The following is a 20429-nucleotide window of genomic DNA, read 5'->3' as shown; positions in this document are numbered from 1 at the left end:
CGTTGCTTGATACCATCTCACCGCTACATCTTCAAGGTGGAATGAGGCTAGAAGCACCTTTTGGTGATTAGGTGTCCCTTGATAAGTGAATAATTTCTCCATCCTATAAATCCAATCCAACGAGTCCCCACCGCTGAACTTAGGAAAATCGATTCGAACGGTGAGGGGTTGTAGCATTTGGTCGCACCTGTTCTCACGTCCTCGGCGAAGCGGCTCTTGTTGTTGGGCCCTTGGCTGATGAGGGAGTTCCTCCCACTCGTCCCAAGGCTCCTCCTCTAGGTGTGGGGCCATAGGTTCCCTTAAGTGCAATGGAGGTAAGTCAGCGCGGTGCCGGTGTGGCTCATCGCGCTATCACCAAGGTGCCTCCAGGATCGGTCCTCGTCGGTTCCCCTCTCTAGGTAAGGGGGGTTCTTCATGTCTTCGATGATGCTCAAGGGTACGTCTTGGAGGGTACTCATTCCTATCAGCAAGGGTGGCCTTGATCTCCAACAATGTTTGTGCCATAAGCGCTAGGGTTTGCGCGAGATCAGGCTGGCCTTCTGTCTGTCCTCATGAACTCTAAGGGGATGGAGATCTTGACATAGCCATGTGGTCCGTCTCCATGCCTTGATCACTTACTTGCTTAGCCACCTTTGATCTTGTGGTAGTCATAATGGTTTGAGGAAAGTTGGCTCTAATACCAATTGTTAAAACTAGCCTAACTCGATCTACAACGGTTCTGAAACTTAGATCCTAGCTTGATAGCCCTCCAATGGCTATATGGATGCTAGGGTTAGTTCATGGTGTGAAGGGACAGAAGTTGTTGTGGAAGAGGGAGGGAGATGGGAGATGGGAGAGGCCGATCAAAGACTTGGGCGGTGAAAGAAGGGAGATAGGAGAGGGCACCAATGGCTAGAGTCAAGAGAGAAGAAGATAAGGCTAAAGCCAATTCTAATCTAGATAAAAATTTTCAATTAGGGTTTCCTCCATATATATATAGAGGCTCACTCTAAGGACTCTATAATTAACATAAAAACACCCCAAACAACCCTAACAATCCCTAACTTAATCCACTCTTTCGTCGCGGTGCGTTCGAACGTGGAATTTCCGTTCTTTGTCGATGCGAACGTGATACAAGCGTTCGAACGGCCCCGTTCGAACGGCCCCGTTCGAACACGGTCCTTGCGTTTGAACGCATCCTACCAAAAATTAATTTTATTGCTTCATCATACTCAACTAGATAAATAGGCTCATTCCTATGAATCCAATGTCATACGTGGAGCCAATATGGATCGAATTGTATCATTATCTTTCTTAGTTAGTTAGATTTATATTATAGATAAAATTTTAATGTTATAAATATACTATTATTATTAAAATGTTTGTGATGAAATAAGATTAAAAGGGTTGCTCTTTTATGTTTCTAAAAATAGACTAAATATTTAATATAAAATAAAACGCTAACTATGTCTAATTATAAATAAAAATATAAGTATAGACAAAAGTATAATTACAATTAATTTATGATTCATTATATTTCTTAACTAATTAGAAACTACATAGTCTTTACTTAATTATATAATATAAGAAATAAACAATTAAATAAATAAGCCTATTATCTCATTCTATACAAAATAGTATAAATAAACCAATAGAATTAGCTATATATATATAATGAATATTAGGGTATATTTATAAATCTCATGACAATAATTAATAAAGCTAAGTATTAATCTATTATATGCAAGTAATATTTTATGTAATTAATAGGTATATATTTAGGTGTTTATAATATAATTAATTATTAATTATACTAATTATAATTAGCTAATAATTATATTACGGAATATATATATATACATATAAATACATATCAATATAATTAACTGCCTAATTAAACTAATTGCATTAGCTAAAATAAAATACTTAATTAATAAAAAATAAAAAGAAAGAAGAAAAAGAAACTATCATAGTATTGATCTTGGCCCAACGCTGTCTGCTACAGCGGTAGGCTGAGCCCAGCACTATTGCAGCTAGAAAAGAGGAACCGACGAAGGAGAAGAAGAAAGAAAGAAAAGTAGAAGAAGAAGAGAAGAGAAGAGAATAAGAAGGGGAGGGAGGGTCCGACTAAGCCAAGAGAAGGGGGAAGAAAGAGAAAAGAAGACAGAAGAAAGAAGAGAGGAGAAGAGTTAATCAAAATTAGTACCCACATTCCATCAAAATTAACTAAAACTATTACCTATATTCCTATCAAAATTAACTCAAAACACATTCCTATCAAAATTGTAGCTACTTATTACCAAAATATAACAGCTCTGATACTCCCTAATTTTTGGGTGGTGATGAAAGAAAAGAACAAGGAGGAGGAGGCTTTGTGCTAGAGGAAAGGAGAAGAAGCTTTAAGCTAGATGGAAGGAGGAGAAAATGGAATGTTGTGCTAGGGTTAGCTAGGTCAGAAGCAAATGAAATAAGGAAGATGAAGAAGAAAAGGGCCGAAGGGTTTAAGTCGTGTAAGACATTGATAAATTTAACTTTTCACTTAAGTCACCAAGACATTCGCAAGTTTAGTGTTTTACTTAAGTCATCTAAGATGCCAATTAGTTCGGCGTTTCTTATTGTAACACTAACTCTCCTACCTTTAGGCCATAAAACAACTTCTCCTGGCTTCAGGAAAGCTTGATAATAACGATTAATTGATGAGCATCTTAAAAGTAATGTGCTGAACTCTACAACATTTTCCTTCCAAGTACTTAACCAGCCATAGTAACTTTTATTTTTGTTAACCTACAAAAGTAGGATCAGAGTAATCTGATTCCTACAGTAAATGGTTAACTGTTCGGCATTTTAGTTCTAAATAAAAATACTGAATTAATCAGCGTTTACCCCAAAAGAGTAAAATTTTAAACTCACAAGCATTTGATTTAGCCTTATAATAATATAGACCTTCCTTTCATAATAAGTTTGAGGAGTGCCAAAGGATTCTCCTCCCCTCACCTCGCCTTCATCGGTCTCTTTAGTCTCGCTAACTCCTCTCGACAAAACCGAGATTGACATTCACTATGGTGATCTGGTGGGATGGACATGAAAGGGCTCAAATGAAGGTGATACAGGACTAATTATTTTAGAGTTCCCGATAGATATCTACTTGGGCAAAGCTTCTCTCCTTAGTAACTGTCATAACAGTTTGCATGGTGAGATGTTAGCTATGCGTCTACTAATTGAGGAAGTCTACTTTAAGACGCCGGCAAGCAAAGTCTGGCTATTCAGTGATTGCCCGGTGTTAGTTAACATACTAAATGAACATAGAGATCAGTTGATATCCTGGGAATTGGCTCCAATAGTTAATGAATGCTTAGAACGTATGAAGGAGCTCCCATCAATACAAATATGTTATATAAGTAGAAAAAACAACTTTGTGGCCCATAGTTTAGCTAGGTTTGCCCTAGCGAATCGGGTTAGCAAGGTCTAGTTGAACTCACCTTGTGATTTCTATTGTAACTTTTCCTTATCTGAATAAATAGATCTTTGGATCTTTATTAAAAAAAAAAGTTTGAGGAGTGGCCTATTTTCGTAAATAAATTTTGGAATAGGGCTACTTTGGTCAAAACCTCGTAAGTTAGATTATGAAAGTAAGCACTTCTAAGAAATTCCAATATACGAGATGCACAGTAATTAACTATCACTAACAAACGAAGAAAACAAAGCAGGATACCGAAGAAGTATTTATTCTTCTTACACCGCTTGCTGTAGAGCGCATCTGGTACTTTTTAGGCCACACGAAGTGATCCATTGCTGCCTTCCTCTTCTCGTCAAGATCTCCGGTCACGGGCAGTCCGACTCGTCGAGAAACGTATTGGGCTCCCACTCGGGCATCGCCTCGTACTTGGCTTTTGTATATTTTGGGTAGTGTAATGGCATCTTGAAGCCTTCTACGGTCACCTTCTTCTTTGTAGTCTCCATGCGTTCTATGTTCACAACGCTCTCTCCCTCTCTCTCACTCTCGATGTTGTTAGCTGTTATCGAGACAAAGGTTATGTAAGGTGGCTTTTATAGAGAGAGAAGAGGTGGCCGACTTGTAGCACAAGGAATTGAGCGAAGTGGCGGCAAATCTGATTTTGGCTCGTTCTGAACCCGAGGTAGTTTAGGAAACAGTTTTGTGAATCAGACGGATTGTATTATGCATGAGATGGACCGTCAAGAATACTCTGCACACCACCTGTTCGACTTTATGCTTCAGATACTGTCCAAGCAAAACTTATGGTTCGAACCTTCTGAGGACTTTCTGTCTAAGCCCAGATAGATGATGAGATGTGGTTGGTTGTAAGCATGAGAGGCTGCAACACTGCAACCCATTTGCTTCGAAGAGTTAATAGCATATCTGACTCATTGACGATCCATATAGGTAATTCGCAACTGTTTGGTACTCCTTAGCTGTTGTCTCAGTTTAACTTTGAAGCAATGTTCAGTTCAGATTTTTTTATTTGTATCAATATCAACAGGAAGACGCTATGGACTATTTCGCTCCTACAAGGCACATTTCTTGCTTGAGGAAATGGAAGAAATTGGTGAGAGCATCAACAGAGTGCAAGAAAAGAGTGGGGCACCAATATCACTTGCAAAGAGCTTAGCTTGCCTTCCAGATGATTCCTCCATCCTAGACAGACGAAAGCCATTAACGCGGATGGAGCAGAAGAGATTGATTGAGCTACGGATCAAGAAGCGGGTGAAGGAACAGTACTTGAATGGGAAGTTTTATGATCTTATGCATAATGTCGTCTCCAAAACCGAAACTCTCCAGGATGCTTATGATATTATTCGGCTCCACTCAAATGTCGAGTTGGCGTCGAGAAGAGATGATGTTTGTTTTGAATCCTTGGCAGAACAGCTTGCTTCTGGGAATTTTGATGCCAGCGCCAATGCATCAATGTTTGCAAAGAGTAGAAGGGAAGAGTACTTGGTCCTTCCAAAGTTAAAGTTGAGAGTTATTCAAGAAGCAATAAGGGTAGTTCTTGAGGTAGTCTTCAGGCCTCACTTCTCTAAAATTTCTCATGGTTGCAGAAGTGGAAGAGGGCATAGGTCGGCTCTCAAGTTCATCTGCAAAGAAATTGGGAAAGCAGATTGGTGTTTTACAGTGCCTATGAACAAAGAGGCTGACAGTGCTATTCTCTCTAGGCTTATTTTAGAAATAAAGGAGAAGATTGAAGATGCCCAACTGATCAGTTTTATGCAGAATATGTTTGATGCCAAAGTGCTCAACTTGGTTTTTGGAGGCTATCCAAAAGGCCAGGGACTTCCTCAAGAAGGAGTTCTCTCACCCATCCTGATGAACATATATCTTGATAGTTTGGACCGTGAAATATTTAGGATATGCATGAGATATGAAGGCCTTTGTTCAGATACAGGCCCTGTCAAAGATGGTCATGGGTCAAATTTACGGTGCTGGTTTCGGAGGCAAATGAAAGATCGAGATGATAAGAACGATGAGCAATTAGGTGATGGTGCAAAAACAAGACTATATGTTTGCAGATATATGGATGAGATCTTTGTTGCAGTTTCTGGATCTAAGGATGTTGCAGAAAATGTTAAATTTGAGATTATATCTTACTTAAAGAGTTTGCTTTATCTGAATGTGGAAGACAAAGTGGATCTCATTACACTAAGAAAGAATTCTCATGGGTTGCAATTTGCCGGTGCACTAATCCAGGTGACTGCAAAAGAAAGTGCGTCATTGAGGACTGTGCATAAGTTGAAGGACAAGGTCCGGCTATTTGCTTCTCAGAAACAAGAAATATGGGATGCTATGAATCTAAGAATAGGCAAGAAATGGCTAGCATATGGATTGAGAAGGATCAAAGAATCTGAGATCAAGCAGCTTGGCCTAAGCACTCCGTTGTTGGATCAAATTTCACAATTCCGTAAAGAAGGGATGAAAACTGACCACTGGTTTAAGTCCTTACTCAAGATCTGGATGCAAGATGTAAATGCTGATATTGAAGCTAATGAGGACATTCTCCTGTCGAAGTACATTGCTGAACCAGAACTGCCACAAGATCTGACGGATTCATTCTATAACTTCCAAAATCAGGTCAACAAATATGTTGCATCAGAGACAGCTGCGACAGTTGCATTGCTATCCAGTTCCATAGCCAACAGAGAATCCACTTCTAGCACTGAAAGAACCATTACAAGGATGGAGGCACCCATAAGCTTTATAAAGAAGAGCCTCCATCGCTATGGCCTTATCAACATCGAAGGGTTCCCTAGACATGTGTCCACACTTGTCTTACAAGACGATATTCTGATCATAAATTGGTTTTCAGGGTTAGTTCGCCGGTGGCTAAAATGGTACTCTGAGTATGATAACTTTGAAGACATTAAGCCCATCATAGTTGAATGTGTTAGAAAATCATGCATTAGGACATTGGCTGCTAAGTACCGAATGCATGAACTTTTAATAGAGAAGCGCTTTGAGTTGGATCAGAATGGTATCCCAATGACAGAAGATCTAGAGACAGAAATGACATCGATGGCATCTGACCCTTCTGGCTCAGCTGATGATGAAGCTTTGACATATGGAGTTTCTGGTAGTGGTCTGTGTCTGTTGTCCTTGTCTAGGATCAAAGTCCCAACTCGGATATTCAACTGCTTTGTCATGGGATGCACAACTGCATCACCGAGTATGTACACTCTTCATGTGAAGGAGAAACAACGGTTTCCTGGTTGGAAGACAGGTTTCTCAGCAGCCATTCATGCCAGTTTGAATGGAAGAAGAATTGGCTTATGCAGCCAACATGTTAATGATTTATATCTTGGGAATATATCACTTCAATCAATTGAGTTTGGTGCTCTCAGTAAGGTTGCCCATTGAGATAATGATACTTTGGTTTATAATCTTGCAAACTCTGGCCTTCTCCTGGAGTAATGTATGTAAGGATACATGAAAATTTCGCTTTAGCTAAAATGGGTCAGAAATTAGTTTTCTCTCAGTTTCCATCTACACTGCACCATTGCAGGCTGACGATAGGTATTCAGCTTCACGAATGCTTTCTTCAAGAAAAAGGTACTATATCAACATAGATTACTTACTTATGGTTAGTCTAATTGCTATTTTCACCTCTATTTTACTTGAATAGGAAGGGTTGCGCAGGCATCCATCTTAGGAAGAAGAGTTCGCTTCTCGCCTCTTTTGTAACCACAGACAGGAGTGATTAAAGAGAGTCATCATTCTCTGCATAGATCTCCTGAGGTACATCTGTCCCAAAATGATAGAATGACTGGAATTTTGTAGGACTAATAAGATATATGAGATATTTCTTCATTCTTTATCTTATTTTCTAGAATACTTATGAAAAGAACTTAAACTATTGAATCAAATAACTGTAACAATGCTCATGGTTTAAGACCAATACGGAAGCTACAAGAGTAATCTGCGGGCTTACATAGAATGTATGGTTCCAAGACTTACCTTTAGCATCATTTCTATTTGGTGCTTCATAAACACTGCATATTTGTAATAATGCATCTAATGACTCGTGATGATAGAATCCTTTAATAGCACAAACTTCAAGCTACGACACACACACAATATCATCATTATCTAGGTATTTTGCTAATAATATTAGGCTAGAAAAATACTAATAATTGAGTTTACAAACTAAAAATAAAGATAAAATATCAAGTATGCAAGTGTATGTGCAAGATAGTCACCACCTATTATACGGCTTTCTTACTCCACTTTGGCTTATTAAGTCAGTGTCTAGGCAGTCTCATCGGTCAAGTTTCCTAAAAGGAGGAGGTTCATCAACAAAAGTAGTCGAATCCTACTCGAATCAATGCAATGTTAGGCCAAATGTCAATCCAATGGGTAGAAAGGAAATGTATTGGCTGAGCAGCCTGAATCAAGCTTTTGCTTGTAGCAAAGATGTTGAAAAGTTCAAAGCTTTATGCAAATGTAGAGAATGCAATTAACAAATTTGACACTTATTTATATGAGTATGCTATAAAAACTTAAATGAGATAAGTAAAATAAAATATATATATATATATATATATATATATATGATATTAAAATTTATAATGATTTGGTCAATGCTTACAGTCATTCAGGTTCCTTAATTTTAAGGATTCTCTATGTTCATGACTATACACCACTAGTTTTTAAAGATGCTTGCACAAATAATTGATTCCTAAAATCTCCTTCGAAAACACCATTTATTTTAAGTTAAGAAGTCTATAAATTTCTTTAAAAAATCTACTTGATCTCTCACTTATAAACTACGATAACTTTTTCACTTTCGTCACAAATACAATTTAAAAGACTAACACCCCTTAAGGTTTGTAATAAGAAGAGAAACGAATCTACTCAAGTTAAGATCTTCTCTTCTCTAATACAGACTAAAGTGAAGTAATCTGCTCTCTTGATTTGCCTTTAATGTATGAATCTCCATTTTTTATATGCTTAAGAAATCTTATAATAACGTATAGTAAAAAAAATAAATCCTTTTTAGGGCACGACACGATCGGCTTTGTAGCCATTAAACTCCATGAATAGTGCGACCACTTGGAGGTGGGACCGACACTAATATAGCTCCACTATATTAGTCAAATGGGAGATGCATAAATGTGTAAGCTTAGATAAACGTAGTGTGACGTCTCATCGAAGTTTTAGTCAAAACCGTAATGCTAGAGGCATCAGCAATACAAAAAGCTAAGTTTGACCCGAGGGATACTATAGTAATTCGGCAACTTGATCTTATCTACTGTTAGACAGACCTCAAGCTTATCCACTATTGGATAGATAAGTGCAAAGGACGACATCTTGTTAATCTTATCCTTTTCCTTTCTAAATATCCAAGTTAAATATTTGTTACGGTAACTTAGTAGCTAAGTTCTTTTTATCTATATAAAGGGCTTGAACCCACCACTTGTATTTGATCGAAAGTTTAAGTAAGTGAAAAAGAAGTGAGACTTCATCAAGATTGCTTCTCTCTAAGTGTTAATAAAAATTTTCTCCATTTTTTACTTCTATACTGACTTTACTTCGAGGCTTAGAAGCGCTGCACGGACTTGCCAAAACACTCAAAAATGTCAAGTCCGTAACAGTAGTCTCCTATTTGCACTTCACCAACTCATGCAGGTCAACAATCCCTAGCTTCTATACTGCTAGCCATAGGATCAACAACTAACTAATCTATTGGAGTCGAAGCTCCCTTAGAAGCACTCGCACAAATAGAACGAGCATGTCTAGGTGACATTCATATGAAATTTTAGAGTAAATCAATTTATAATTCCAAGTTCATATATAGATGTCACTAATCCATTTGAGTTCAGTTAAACATGGTCTCTTGTTCTCCAATACCTATGCATATTAATAGTATTTTAGAATACTTGCCATATTTATGGTAAACCTCTACTCCGATACTAAGTTGAAATACACACCACGGAACATACGTGACTTTTATGTGGGTGAAACCCATGTAGTTCTCATATGACATACTGGTCAACGTTTCTACAGTGTGTCAAAAAAAGAGGTCTAGAAATTATAATTTAAATGCATAGTACCACAAGTCTCAATAAGTCTTTAACGATACATATTTATGTATAATAATCAAAAGAACAAAATCCATGTAAGGGCTACAATCCAACTAGTTCGAAAATAAATAACTAAAAGATAATAAAAATTAGCAATTCCTCAATATGTGAATGTTCTACCAAATAATGGTAAGCATAAAACCCAACAAGTATAGTCCAAGATGGTCTAAAAAGTAAATTTAAATATATGATGAACGTAATATGCATGCTCATAAGTATTACAATAATAAAATAACACATAACTTTTATAATCATCAATAAATTCTCACTTAATCATATCTCACAACTTCAGATTATTGAACTATGATATTTTATCACAGACTCGACCCAGACGATGAGCGCCCCTAGGTTCATACAATTGAACCTTTGGAAGCTAACAAATGGGTAATTGAGTATCTTGAGTGTTAGTTTATCACCTTCGCCACCTTCTTACTACGGGGGTGACGCCGACTAGTGGTGGCAAGCTATAGAGAGGTTAATTCGAATGACACCTGGATGTGAGATGATATCTTGGATTGTGTTCAGAGAGACCTTCAATGGGAAATATTTTCCAGGGTAGTGCAGAGCAAGTTGTAAACTGATTTCTTTGACCTATAGTAGGAAGGCATGGCTATGGCAAAATATGAGGCAATCTTCCAATTTTGTCGAAACTTAGTCCTAGATGATGATATTAGGGCGGAATGTTTTCAACATGGTTTGTGACTCAATATCACATCAAGGAGCAACTGTCTATTTCGAGCCCACTTTCCTATACCACGACTCTTAAGTGAGCATTACTCACAAAGGCATATATTTTAGAGGGGTGATTATTGAACTATGATAGATAGAGATTAGGTTGTCGGCAGCCCTACTAGGGATACACGACATTCTAGCGTGAGCTCGAGATTGGGTGGCCCCTTTTCTCAGTTGAGACCAGCTTACCATCCATACTCAAGTAGCACAACTTTTGAATCAACCCCTTCTAATTGGAAAATAATTTAGAAGAAGAAAATCTTTTTGCATATACTTTTAATTGAGTGTGAGATAAATAAGGTATTAAATCCACTTTATAGATAACACATTGTTATTAGCTAATCTAAATCTCTTCTTTTTCTAGATCACCAAGAAATTAATCACTAGTGAATCGAAAAATCATCTTTGAATAAAAATTAAATTTTCATAATATTTAAGTTGTTCTTTCCTGTAATAAAATTTGGAGTAGGAATTTAAAATCATTAGATGTATCCCTTTGAGAAAAAATAACCAATATCTAATATCAAACAACCTATTTAGCAATGAGGACAACTCAGATGTTTAGATTAATAGGAATATATCAACTACAAGCTTCATCCTTAACCTTAATGAGAATAGCAATCCATCATAGTAGTTAACACTGCAAATCTAATAAGAGTAAAAGTGGACTTTTAACTAATGAATGTTAATTAGATGAAGTAATATTAAACTAGAAAATTCTGCACAGTTGTTGAATATGGTATCCAAAGTTAGAACAATTGTAGAAAATAAAATTTCAGAATCTGAAAATGAAATTTCAAATGAATAATTTTATAACTTGAAATCAAAGTGAATTCTCAAACAAACTCTCAAATAAAAAGAAAGATAAAACTTTGTAAATGCTGAAACAATTGTTGAACAAATGCTGAAATTGTAAATAAAAGGTTGGACTACAAATTGAATTCAATCTAGCAAGAAAGTGGGCAATGAACTTGAACAATTTTAGAAATTGAACCGAAGAACAGAAGAGAAACTAGCATAGAAATTAAACTATAAATGTTCAAAAGCTGAAAAAAGATCTCCCAAAAATAGCTTGCCTCTCTCAAAACCTCTATTTATAAACTTTTGAACCCATAAAAATCTACTCTAAATCTGCTAGAAATCTATTGTGATTATGCTTAAATTCTACTAAAAATCTGCATAAAATACGTTGAAAATCAACTACGATTATTGCTAGAAATATGTTTGTTGAAATCAAAAATTTGTTGCTTCTTGCTGCATTTGCTGGAGAGATCTTGCTGAAAATCTACAACTTGTCGATAAAGATCTCATAGGAAATACATTAATGGAGATCTCATTTTCTCATTTGTTGCTACCATTGTTGAAGATCCACTATATTTTGGAAGGAAAATGAAAGAAAATTTTCTTTCCAACTTGACTTGAGTGGATGAGAGCTAGGTTGAGTTGGTTATATTGATCAATTAGCTTAAGTGGCTAAGCCCAAATCTAGTTTGAGCCCAAGTTTTACCATTTTTAGTGATTAAATGAGATTCAATTAATCAAAGCTTTATATATAACTAAAATAGATTAACTAGTTAAAATAAAATATTAATAGTTATACAATTTGGGCATAATAAACATAACAATTATGAACTCAATAACTGCTCTCAGCTTCCTTGGTGTCTAGAGCTTCTCAGGCTCCTCTTGGGAGCAACAGCCGCGAATTAGCTAGAGCCATCTCATCTCTTTGGGGTAGAAGTACCCATATTGGTCAAGTGTTTGCGATGACTAAACAGTATCCCTTGAGTTCAATGAGGTGGTGAAAGTTATTATGACCTTATTATCTCGACTTGCTAAAATTGTATTTGCTCCGAGGGCCATGCACTCCTTTATTTTGTATTCCTTCATAACTCATCCTGATCATTCGATTGAGTTCCTTGATGAACCCCTTATAATATCTACACTTTTAGGACATGCATGTGAGATAAGTCATGTTTTTCATCCTTGCATTATTGGGTTTGTTGAGTTTAATTTTCTAGTGGATCTCCTACCTTTGGAGATGTAGGATTTGATGTTACCCTAGGAATAAATTAGTTAGTATCATATCATACTAGCATTGGCTATTTTCAGAAGGAGGTGGTGTTGTAGTTAGTGATAGAACAGAATGCCGAATTTGCAAAACTCGTTTGAGCTTCTTGTCTTGGATCTCTTCCACTTTTTGTATCCAATAGCCGGTGAAAGGAGATTACTCTCATCTCCTAGCAAATGTGATGATTGGCTCGCTACTCGACCGATGATGTAGTCATTTGTGAGTTCCCTAATATTTTTCACAATGACATTCAAGAGCTGCCCTAGACCAAGGAGTCGAGTCTATCATTACCCTAGTCCATAGTGTAGGACTGGTTTCTCAAGCACCCTACCGAATGGTGCCCACAAAGAAAGCGGAGTTCCAAAAACAAATTGATAACTTGCTAGGCAAAGGCTTCATTCGCCCTAGTGTGTCCCCTTATGGTGCCTTAATGTTTTCTGTTGAAAGAAGGATGTCACCTTGTATTGGTGTATCAACTACCTAGAGCTAAATCGGGTGACCATGAAGAACAAATATCATCTACCTGCATTGAGGACCTCTTTGACTAACTTTTGGGAGCCTAGTGTTCTCCAAGAATGATCTCAAGATAGGCTATCATCAACTCTGTATTAGAGAGGAGGATGTGTAGAAGATGGCGTTCCGATTATGTCGAGTTCTTGTTGATGCCTTTTGGATTGTCCAATGCATCGGCCATTTTCATAGACTTGATGAATAAGGTTTTCTCAGCCATACTTGGACCATTTTGTGGTGATATTTATTGATGATATTTTAGTTTATTCTTCGAGTGAGCAAGAGTATGAGTAACATCTTCAAATTATCTTGTAGACCTTGAGAGGAGAATCTTTTTGCCAAATTTTCTTGGGGCAAGTTTTGTTGGACGAAGTGGTCTTTCTGGGCCCCTTGTATCTAGGGATGGCGTTTGGGTGGACCAAACTATAACTGCAGATAATCAAGTACGATGTTAGTTGAAATTAGATGAGCCAATATACATTGTCGACTAACGAGAGTATTTAAGTTAGAGATCAAAGAGAAGAATGAGGTAACCTAACAGTACCTAAGGTGAGGGTGTTCTTGAGTGATGTGTCATGGACTAAGTCTTTGAGATGGACAAAGATCGCACGGCACTCAACTTTTAAGTTGCAAAGTTAAGTCAACCGTTCACTTCATAAGCGTTGTATCTGTTTTGGATTTTGACAAAGCAAAGACAAGATGGCAAGACTTCTTGGCTAAATTTGACATGGTTTTGGAATACAAACTAGGTCGAACAAATTAGATTGTGAATACATTAAGCTGCAAGGCTGAACTTGCTACTCTCAAGGCGGTGGCCAACGAGAGTATAAGCCAAGTGCAAGCATCGCTTCTAAAGAAAATTCACAAGGGAATGCAAAGCGATCCAATGGTGGAGACCCTTAGGAAGCTTGTAGATGAAGGGAAGATGCGACGGTTTTAGGTCCAGGAGGGACTAATCATGACAAAAGAAAACCACGTCTATGTGCCACAGGCGAACAACTTGAGAAGAGAACTGCTCAAAGAATGTCATGACACCTTATGAGCAAGTCATTCGGGCGTACATCGGTCCTTGGCTATTGTGGAAAGAGCTTACTATTAGCCAAAGATGGGGGAAGACGTCGAAGAGTATGTACGCATTTTTCTCATTTGCCAACAAGACAAGGTGGAGTGCGCAAAGCCTTGTGGGTTGTTGGAACTGCTCCCCGTTCCTAAGCGGCCATGGAAAAGTGTCTCTTTGGACTTCATTTCAAGCTTGCCAAAGGTTGGGGACATTGGCTCAGTGTCGGTTGTGGTGAATCAGTTCTCAAAGTATGCGACCTTTATACTGGCTTCGCTGCATTGCATCGCTGATGAAGCAGCTCATTTGTTTCTAAGGCATGGGCCAAGTATTAGGGAGTTCCACAAAACATTGTGAGTGATAGGGATCCTCGGTTCTTGGGTCAGTTTTGGACGGAGTTGTTCAAACTCTTGGAGTCAAAACTCTTCTTCTCCACAAGTCTTCATCCCCAAATTGATGGCTAAACCGTTTTGTTTGCAATGTCGGTCCTATTGTATTTACCGCTTTTTGAGTCTGTAAATGGGATGCCAACCCCATGTCTTTTGCATGTTTTTGAGTATCTTTTGGTTTCCTTCAAGAGCTCCTTGCCAAGCAACCTTGGGGTCACAATATTAGTGTCGTCGCAACACTAGTTTGGGATTTTTCCCACACATGCCTACAAAATTCATGGGCCAAAATCCAAATGGAACTTACTTTTAAAATGTAACGTCCCACAAAACCTTTGAACCCCTCGATTGCAGAATTGGGGATGCTCATACTTAGTAATATAGGAGAACTATCAAGAAACATTAAGTGAGCCAGCTCCGCAATCGAAGTGCCATTGGTCTAACAGTGTTCATTTTGCCCTCGATAGCTATCCTGCCCCTTTAAATTTCTTATCATTGGCATGTCTTGTAACTTTTTTTCCAATCAATAGAGACTACAATCTTTTGCCAAACCATGCATTTTGCTTGTCTTTGCTTTATCGAAATCCAAAATAGGTACATCGCTTGTGAAGTGAACGGCTAACTTAACTTTGCAACTTGAAAGTTGAGTGTCGCGCGGTCTTTGTCCATCTCAAAAACTTAGTCTGTGATAGATGGCTAATAATTTCTGCACATGCAGTATGATGTTGTAAAGCCAAGGGTTCGAGTGGGTAGCATTTAGGTGCAATGCTGACTCATGGGTAACAGACCTATGATTAAGATTCTTAGTTTGTTATGGCAAATAATTACTCAATTATTCTCTAGATAATGGGCAGACAATTCTACAACTATGATCTACCCTCTCTAAGGGGCAATTATGTTGGATGAGTATGATGATGACTAGTGGGCTAGTGTCAGGCATGATAAGTAGTCGTGATAGGGGTGGATAGAATTAGCATGTGTCAGGTGTTGGATAGATTATGAATGATCATTGGAATCATAGATTGCATGACAATCCTCTTCATAAGTTCAATCATAACCTGTCTAGAGCTAGACCTACTTGTTAGAGATGGAATATGAATTCTATAGGTAACATAGACACAAAATTTGAAGAGAATTGAGAATCAAATCAATGAAACTAAGCTTGAGATATTAAGTGTAGAACTTCGGTGGATTGTAAATTGAAACTAAGAAGTCTTTACAATCTACATATCAAGTCAACACCCTCTACTTTCAAAGATCTAGGGTTACTTGGTTAAATAATGGTGACCTCTGCTACCATTAGATATCGGAAGAACCAAATCACTAGGTTGAAGAACAATTTGGGAGTTTTGGTGCATTCTAAAGATGGTATATTTTAAGAGTTCCTGAACTTATATAGAAATCTGTAGTCAGAGGATCAAGGTGTTTTGGGCCCTTTGGAGGACTAATTGGATACCCCTCTAATAAGTCCTCAGTTGCTTACATGTTTACTTTGCCTATGTCCAATTCTAAGATCAAAAGAGCCATATGGACCATGTCAGCTACCAAGGCCTCCAAGCCGCTATTATGCATGTCTTTATGAACATAGATTATGTGCAAGTTTAGTGTGACTAGATTAAGGCCCGTGTAGACTCTCCTAGGTTCCCCCTTCTTATTAATGGTTCTCCCACTCCCTACATTACTCCGTATTGTGGTGATTGTCAAGGGTACCATCTATTCCCTTACTAGTTTATTATATGCTCCTAGGTTGCTTACCTCACTTTTGAATGCCTAAGCTATTAGCTTACCTTTAACTCACTTACTTTACTCTGATGATATTTTAATTGTTGATGAGGCAACCTTGTCTTCTACTTGGCTATCAAGAATTTTCAAGATACCTACTGTTCTTTCAGCAACCAAAAGGTGAATAGTGAGAATCCTAATATCTATTTTTTTATTCTACTACTTTGGCAATTAGAAACTTCATGTTTCTTACACTTGGTATTATTTTTGGTATATTCTCTTTTACTTATTTGGGTGACAGAATCTCCCGAATAGGATTCTTGTGGCCAACCAAAAATCTTGGTGGATCGCATTGCTAGTAAGTTGGCTGTGTTGAAAAGGGACATCTTATCCTTTGTGGGGAGACATATCCTCATCAATTCGACCTTAATCCCAAGTTCTAGATTGTGTCAGCCTAGGTTCTGGACTCTACTATTAATCAAGTCTTCAATCTTGTGTGTGGATTCCTATTAGAAAAAGGTAAGCACAAAAGGGCATCTAGTGTATTGAGACTCAATCACTAGACCGAAAACTAAAGGGTGTCTAGCAATAAGAGACCTCCAATTGGCAAAACGACACTTATAGCTTGAAATAATTTTAAATTCCTAAACAATTATTATGTTTTTATTTTGAAGAACAAATTTGGGAATTTAAACATGGGATAATCACGGCATTAGAAACACCTCTTGAGCTTAGAGAGCTATCTTTAATGAGGTAAAAATATGCAATTGTGTATTAAATACCTTTTGGGACAATGCACAAGTATTAATATTGTCAATGATCTCTAGTTAATTAAGACCCCTTTGTGATACATGCCTATCTTATATGCTTCTAACAGATTAACTATATCTATGCATGTGTCGAATCAGATTAATGAGGAGCGGTGGGATTACAATCTTACTAGGGTTGCATTTGGTCCTTAAAGGTAGAGTCTCTACTAAAGTGTGGGTAGTGGGAAGAAACTATTGATCACCTATTAATTGTCAGTTTGCCCTTGAGGTCTAGGAAATCATAACCCAGCACATCTTTGTATCCTTTAATCTTGATAGTAATTGGATTAACTTTGATTTGTCCCATTTTTTGGGACTAGTCCAATAAATTCAAGCTATCTTTACCATAGGAATTTGGATGATATGAAAAACTAAACATAAATTATGTTTTCAAAACCATAAACATAGCTCTGGTATCATAGCATGACTAGCCTTAAAAATGGCTAGAGAGTACTATAATTGCAAAATGGTCAATGATAACAACAAAGAGGGAAGCTCGGTTAAGTGGCTACACCGATTGGGGGTTATCGAAATTAATTTCAACTCATCCTTTGACCCCTTGGACAAAGTGGCGGGAACAGGATTTGGGTTATGGACCACAAGTGTAACCTCCTCCTTGCTTGCATCAAGTTGATCTCCTAGCTACCTAGCATTGCTTGGACAATTTTTCCTCAAAGGTGACTCTCAATTGGTCATCTCAGCTATCCAAGGACTTGGTGATCATGTTAGTACTTGTAATTGACAAATTTGTTATAAAGCCAAGCTCAGCTATCCAAGGACATGGTGACATGTTAGCCTAGTTCGGTTCGAGGGCCAAAGACGAAACCAAGCTCGGCTTTACATTTGTGGGCTCGCCCCCCGTGGATAGGAAAAGACATAGTGGAGATACCTCAACCAACAGCAGCACCACCCGAGGGTACAAGTTGGGCTCATATTGGACCAACTTAGAATATTTTCTGACTTATCACTTTGAGGACAAAGTGAAGGAAGCGTGGTAGATTGTTATGACCCGATTTGAAGAGTTTACTTAGTTAGATCAAGTCATTTTATTTTAATTCCTGCATAGCTACATTTGGGTTGGGTCTAGTCTATTTTTAGCTTTACTTGGAGGGCGAGTTATTTATCATGAGTAGCCATTATATAAGGTGTGGTGAGCATCAAGTAAAGGCATGAAAATATATTTGCCCTAACTTTCTCCCTCTCTTTCTCTCTTTCTCTTTCTCTCTCTCACTCACTCTCATTTCCCTCCTCTAGAGACCAACGGTGCCCCCAAGGATTAGTAAGTCCACTGACCTCCATTCTCACCTCCTCGGCTCCCCTCAGCCTCTAGACTTCTTCCTTCCTTCCCTAGCCTTTAGATCTAGTAGTCTAGCTTCTCTAAACTTCCTCAACCCATCCATAATCATAGCTGCCATTATTGCAGCTACGATGTCTTGCCACCGAGTGCCTTCCCAGCTATCATTGTGGCAGCAGCCACCACACCTCGACAAGCTCACCTCTTAGCCCGGCCGATTGCCCTCTATACTCTATCCTCAACCATCACGGCTATACCGACAGTGAATCTAGCTCCACAACTCCCAATCCAACTCTTTAGATCCACAGCCACAACCTACTAATTCTACCCTACATGAAGCCAACCGGACCAACTCCATCGGCAGCTATAACACTATATCTTCCTAAAGTGCCTGACATTTTTCCTCTATCCTCTATTTGCCTGGTCAACCAAACATCAAGAAGTGTATGTTATGTGTTTTTCATGCTTTACTTATTTTTTCTATTTGTATTCAACTTCTCATTTTTCCTCTTAGATTTTTCGCACGTCTTGAGTTTAGTTTTTATTAGAGCCGAATTAGGATTTTCTAATTGATTTTGGGTTTTAAAGTTCGATTCTTATTCAGTTTTCTAAACCTAGTATAACTCAATTTTTCTAAACCAATTTAGATTTGATTTTATATCGTGAGTTGGATTTCCATTTTCATATTTGTAAACATAGTCGGTCTAGGAATTCTATCTCCCCATAAGTTCTTTATTTGGTATGAGAACGGGTTTCCCTTATATTAGAGATCTATGAGACATGGATTTTTAGAATTTCCTTTTGTTTCTCCTTCATCACATGTTTTCTTTGATAATGAGTTTTATTAGAGATCAAATTACCTAATTGGTGATGATTTTAAGTGTGATGAGTTAGATAAAGTTGAACAATATTCAAATTGAGATACTTCCATTGTCGAGTATTATTCTTAAAAGTACAATCATATTACCTTAACTGTCTCCTTATTATCTATTGTCTGTTCTAATGAGATGTCCTTAGTTCTACAAGCCGCCTACAACACCTTATTTGAAAATCTTATAAATTAAAGAAGGAAAATTCAAAACTTAATGGCAAAATAAAGAGATTAACCACATAGAAGGAGATGAATAAACTACAAGCCATGTAGATTAATGACGCAGAGCACTTTAATGAAGATTAAAAAAAAAAGGTTTCTACGGAACTTGAAAAATTCTCTCACTCGTGATCTCCCTTTTGAAAAAGTTTCCTTACTTGATAAAATTAAATTTTTGGAAACTCACTTGTAGGAACTTACAGAATCTAAGAAAATTATAAATGAGAGAGTAAAAGAATCAGAATTTATAAATTAGCTTTTGAAAAATTCTCTCACTCATGATCTATTAAAGTCTAATCAATCTCTTGAAAAATTTCATGGAGGGTTATTGAAGCTCAACACGCGTTTTAAAGCTCAAGAAAAAAAGGAGGAAGAATTGAGATCTCAAAGTGAAACATCTATTTCCACTTCTTCCATGATGAAAGTGGAATTCCAAATAGCAAAAGAAATTAATTGAGATCAAAAGGCAAAAATAAAGAACTCTGCTACAATGCAAATACATCTATGTATTTACTGTCCACACCAAAAGTGCGATCTAATGTATTTTTAACTCTTTTAGGAAGGGCTTAAGTGAAAATTTTCATGTGAATATGTTAGATTTCATATGAGATCGACGGAGTAAGTAATATTTCATCCAACTTATTGTTTAGGGTGGATTTACTATTTTAACATTTTGCCTTGTATCAGTTTTCATGAGAGATTGACATAGTTTTTTATAAGATTTCTTCTTGCTTGCATCTAATCAAGTCATCTTTTTTACTTGAAGAATTTTCTTAGATGAATCTTTTATCATGATGGATTTTCTTATTTCATGTGATAGATTTGAGTGGGATTTTAATTGATTTATATTTTGGCGCCTCTTTTAGGACATCATGGACATATCATGACTTGATGAAACTTTATTTACTTCTTTGCATATACATGATTTGTTTTCCCTATTTGATATATATTATACAATAATGACATTTTTACATGTTATGTGGTGCATTAAATCAGAAAGGGCAAAATAGTAATTCCAATATAACTAAGTTTAAGGGGCAGAATAGTAGTTTTAGCGATAAAAATAGGTATTAATATTCGGTAACTACGTTTTAGGGAAAACGGGTATTACAGGTTAAAACCAGGTTGGTGGGCATTTTTCTCATAAAAACTTTAACACAAGTTAGAGTTAATTTAAATAATGTTATGTAG

The 20429-nt window shown here is 37.2% G+C and overlaps 1 protein-coding gene across 2 annotated transcripts; it reads left to right on the top strand.

Annotated features, from left to right (window-relative positions):
• Positions 1-3934: 3934 nt before the first annotated feature.
• Positions 3935-7304, top strand: LOC140766498 (nuclear intron maturase 4, mitochondrial). 2 transcript variants are annotated; one of them, XM_073105878.1, is made up of 3 exons: positions 3935-4381; positions 4479-7003; positions 7113-7304. In XM_073105878.1, exons 1-2 carry the CDS (start codon positions 4288-4290, stop codon positions 6845-6847), a joined length of 2463 nt encoding a protein of 820 aa, XP_072961979.1. In that variant the 5' UTR covers positions 3935-4287; the 3' UTR covers positions 6848-7003; positions 7113-7304. The 2 variants fall into 2 exon arrangements, with proteins under 2 accessions (XP_072961979.1, XP_072961978.1); XM_073105877.1 differs by having other exon boundaries at positions 4479-7039.
• Positions 7305-20429: the final 13125 nt, after the last annotated feature.

The sequence above is a fragment of the Typha angustifolia genome, chromosome 9 (genome assembly GCF_048772165.1).
Source record: "Typha angustifolia cultivar Huaian chromosome 9, ASM4877216v1, whole genome shotgun sequence".
NCBI classification, from domain to species: Eukaryota; Viridiplantae; Streptophyta; class Magnoliopsida; order Poales; family Typhaceae; genus Typha; species Typha angustifolia.
The sequence above is the reverse complement of the archived record's forward strand: the minus strand, read 5'-3'. Positions and strand labels throughout refer to the sequence as shown.

Bases quoted from the DNA above. Each gene is read 5' to 3' on its own strand.
- LOC140766498 (XM_073105878.1), top strand. From the start codon at position 4,288: ATGTGGTTGGTTGTAAGCATGAGAGGCTGCAACACTGCAACCCATTTG. The intron at 4,382-4,478 runs GTAATTCGCAAC...CAATATCAACAG, and splicing joins CTCATTGACGATCCATATAG to GAAGACGCTATGGACTATTT.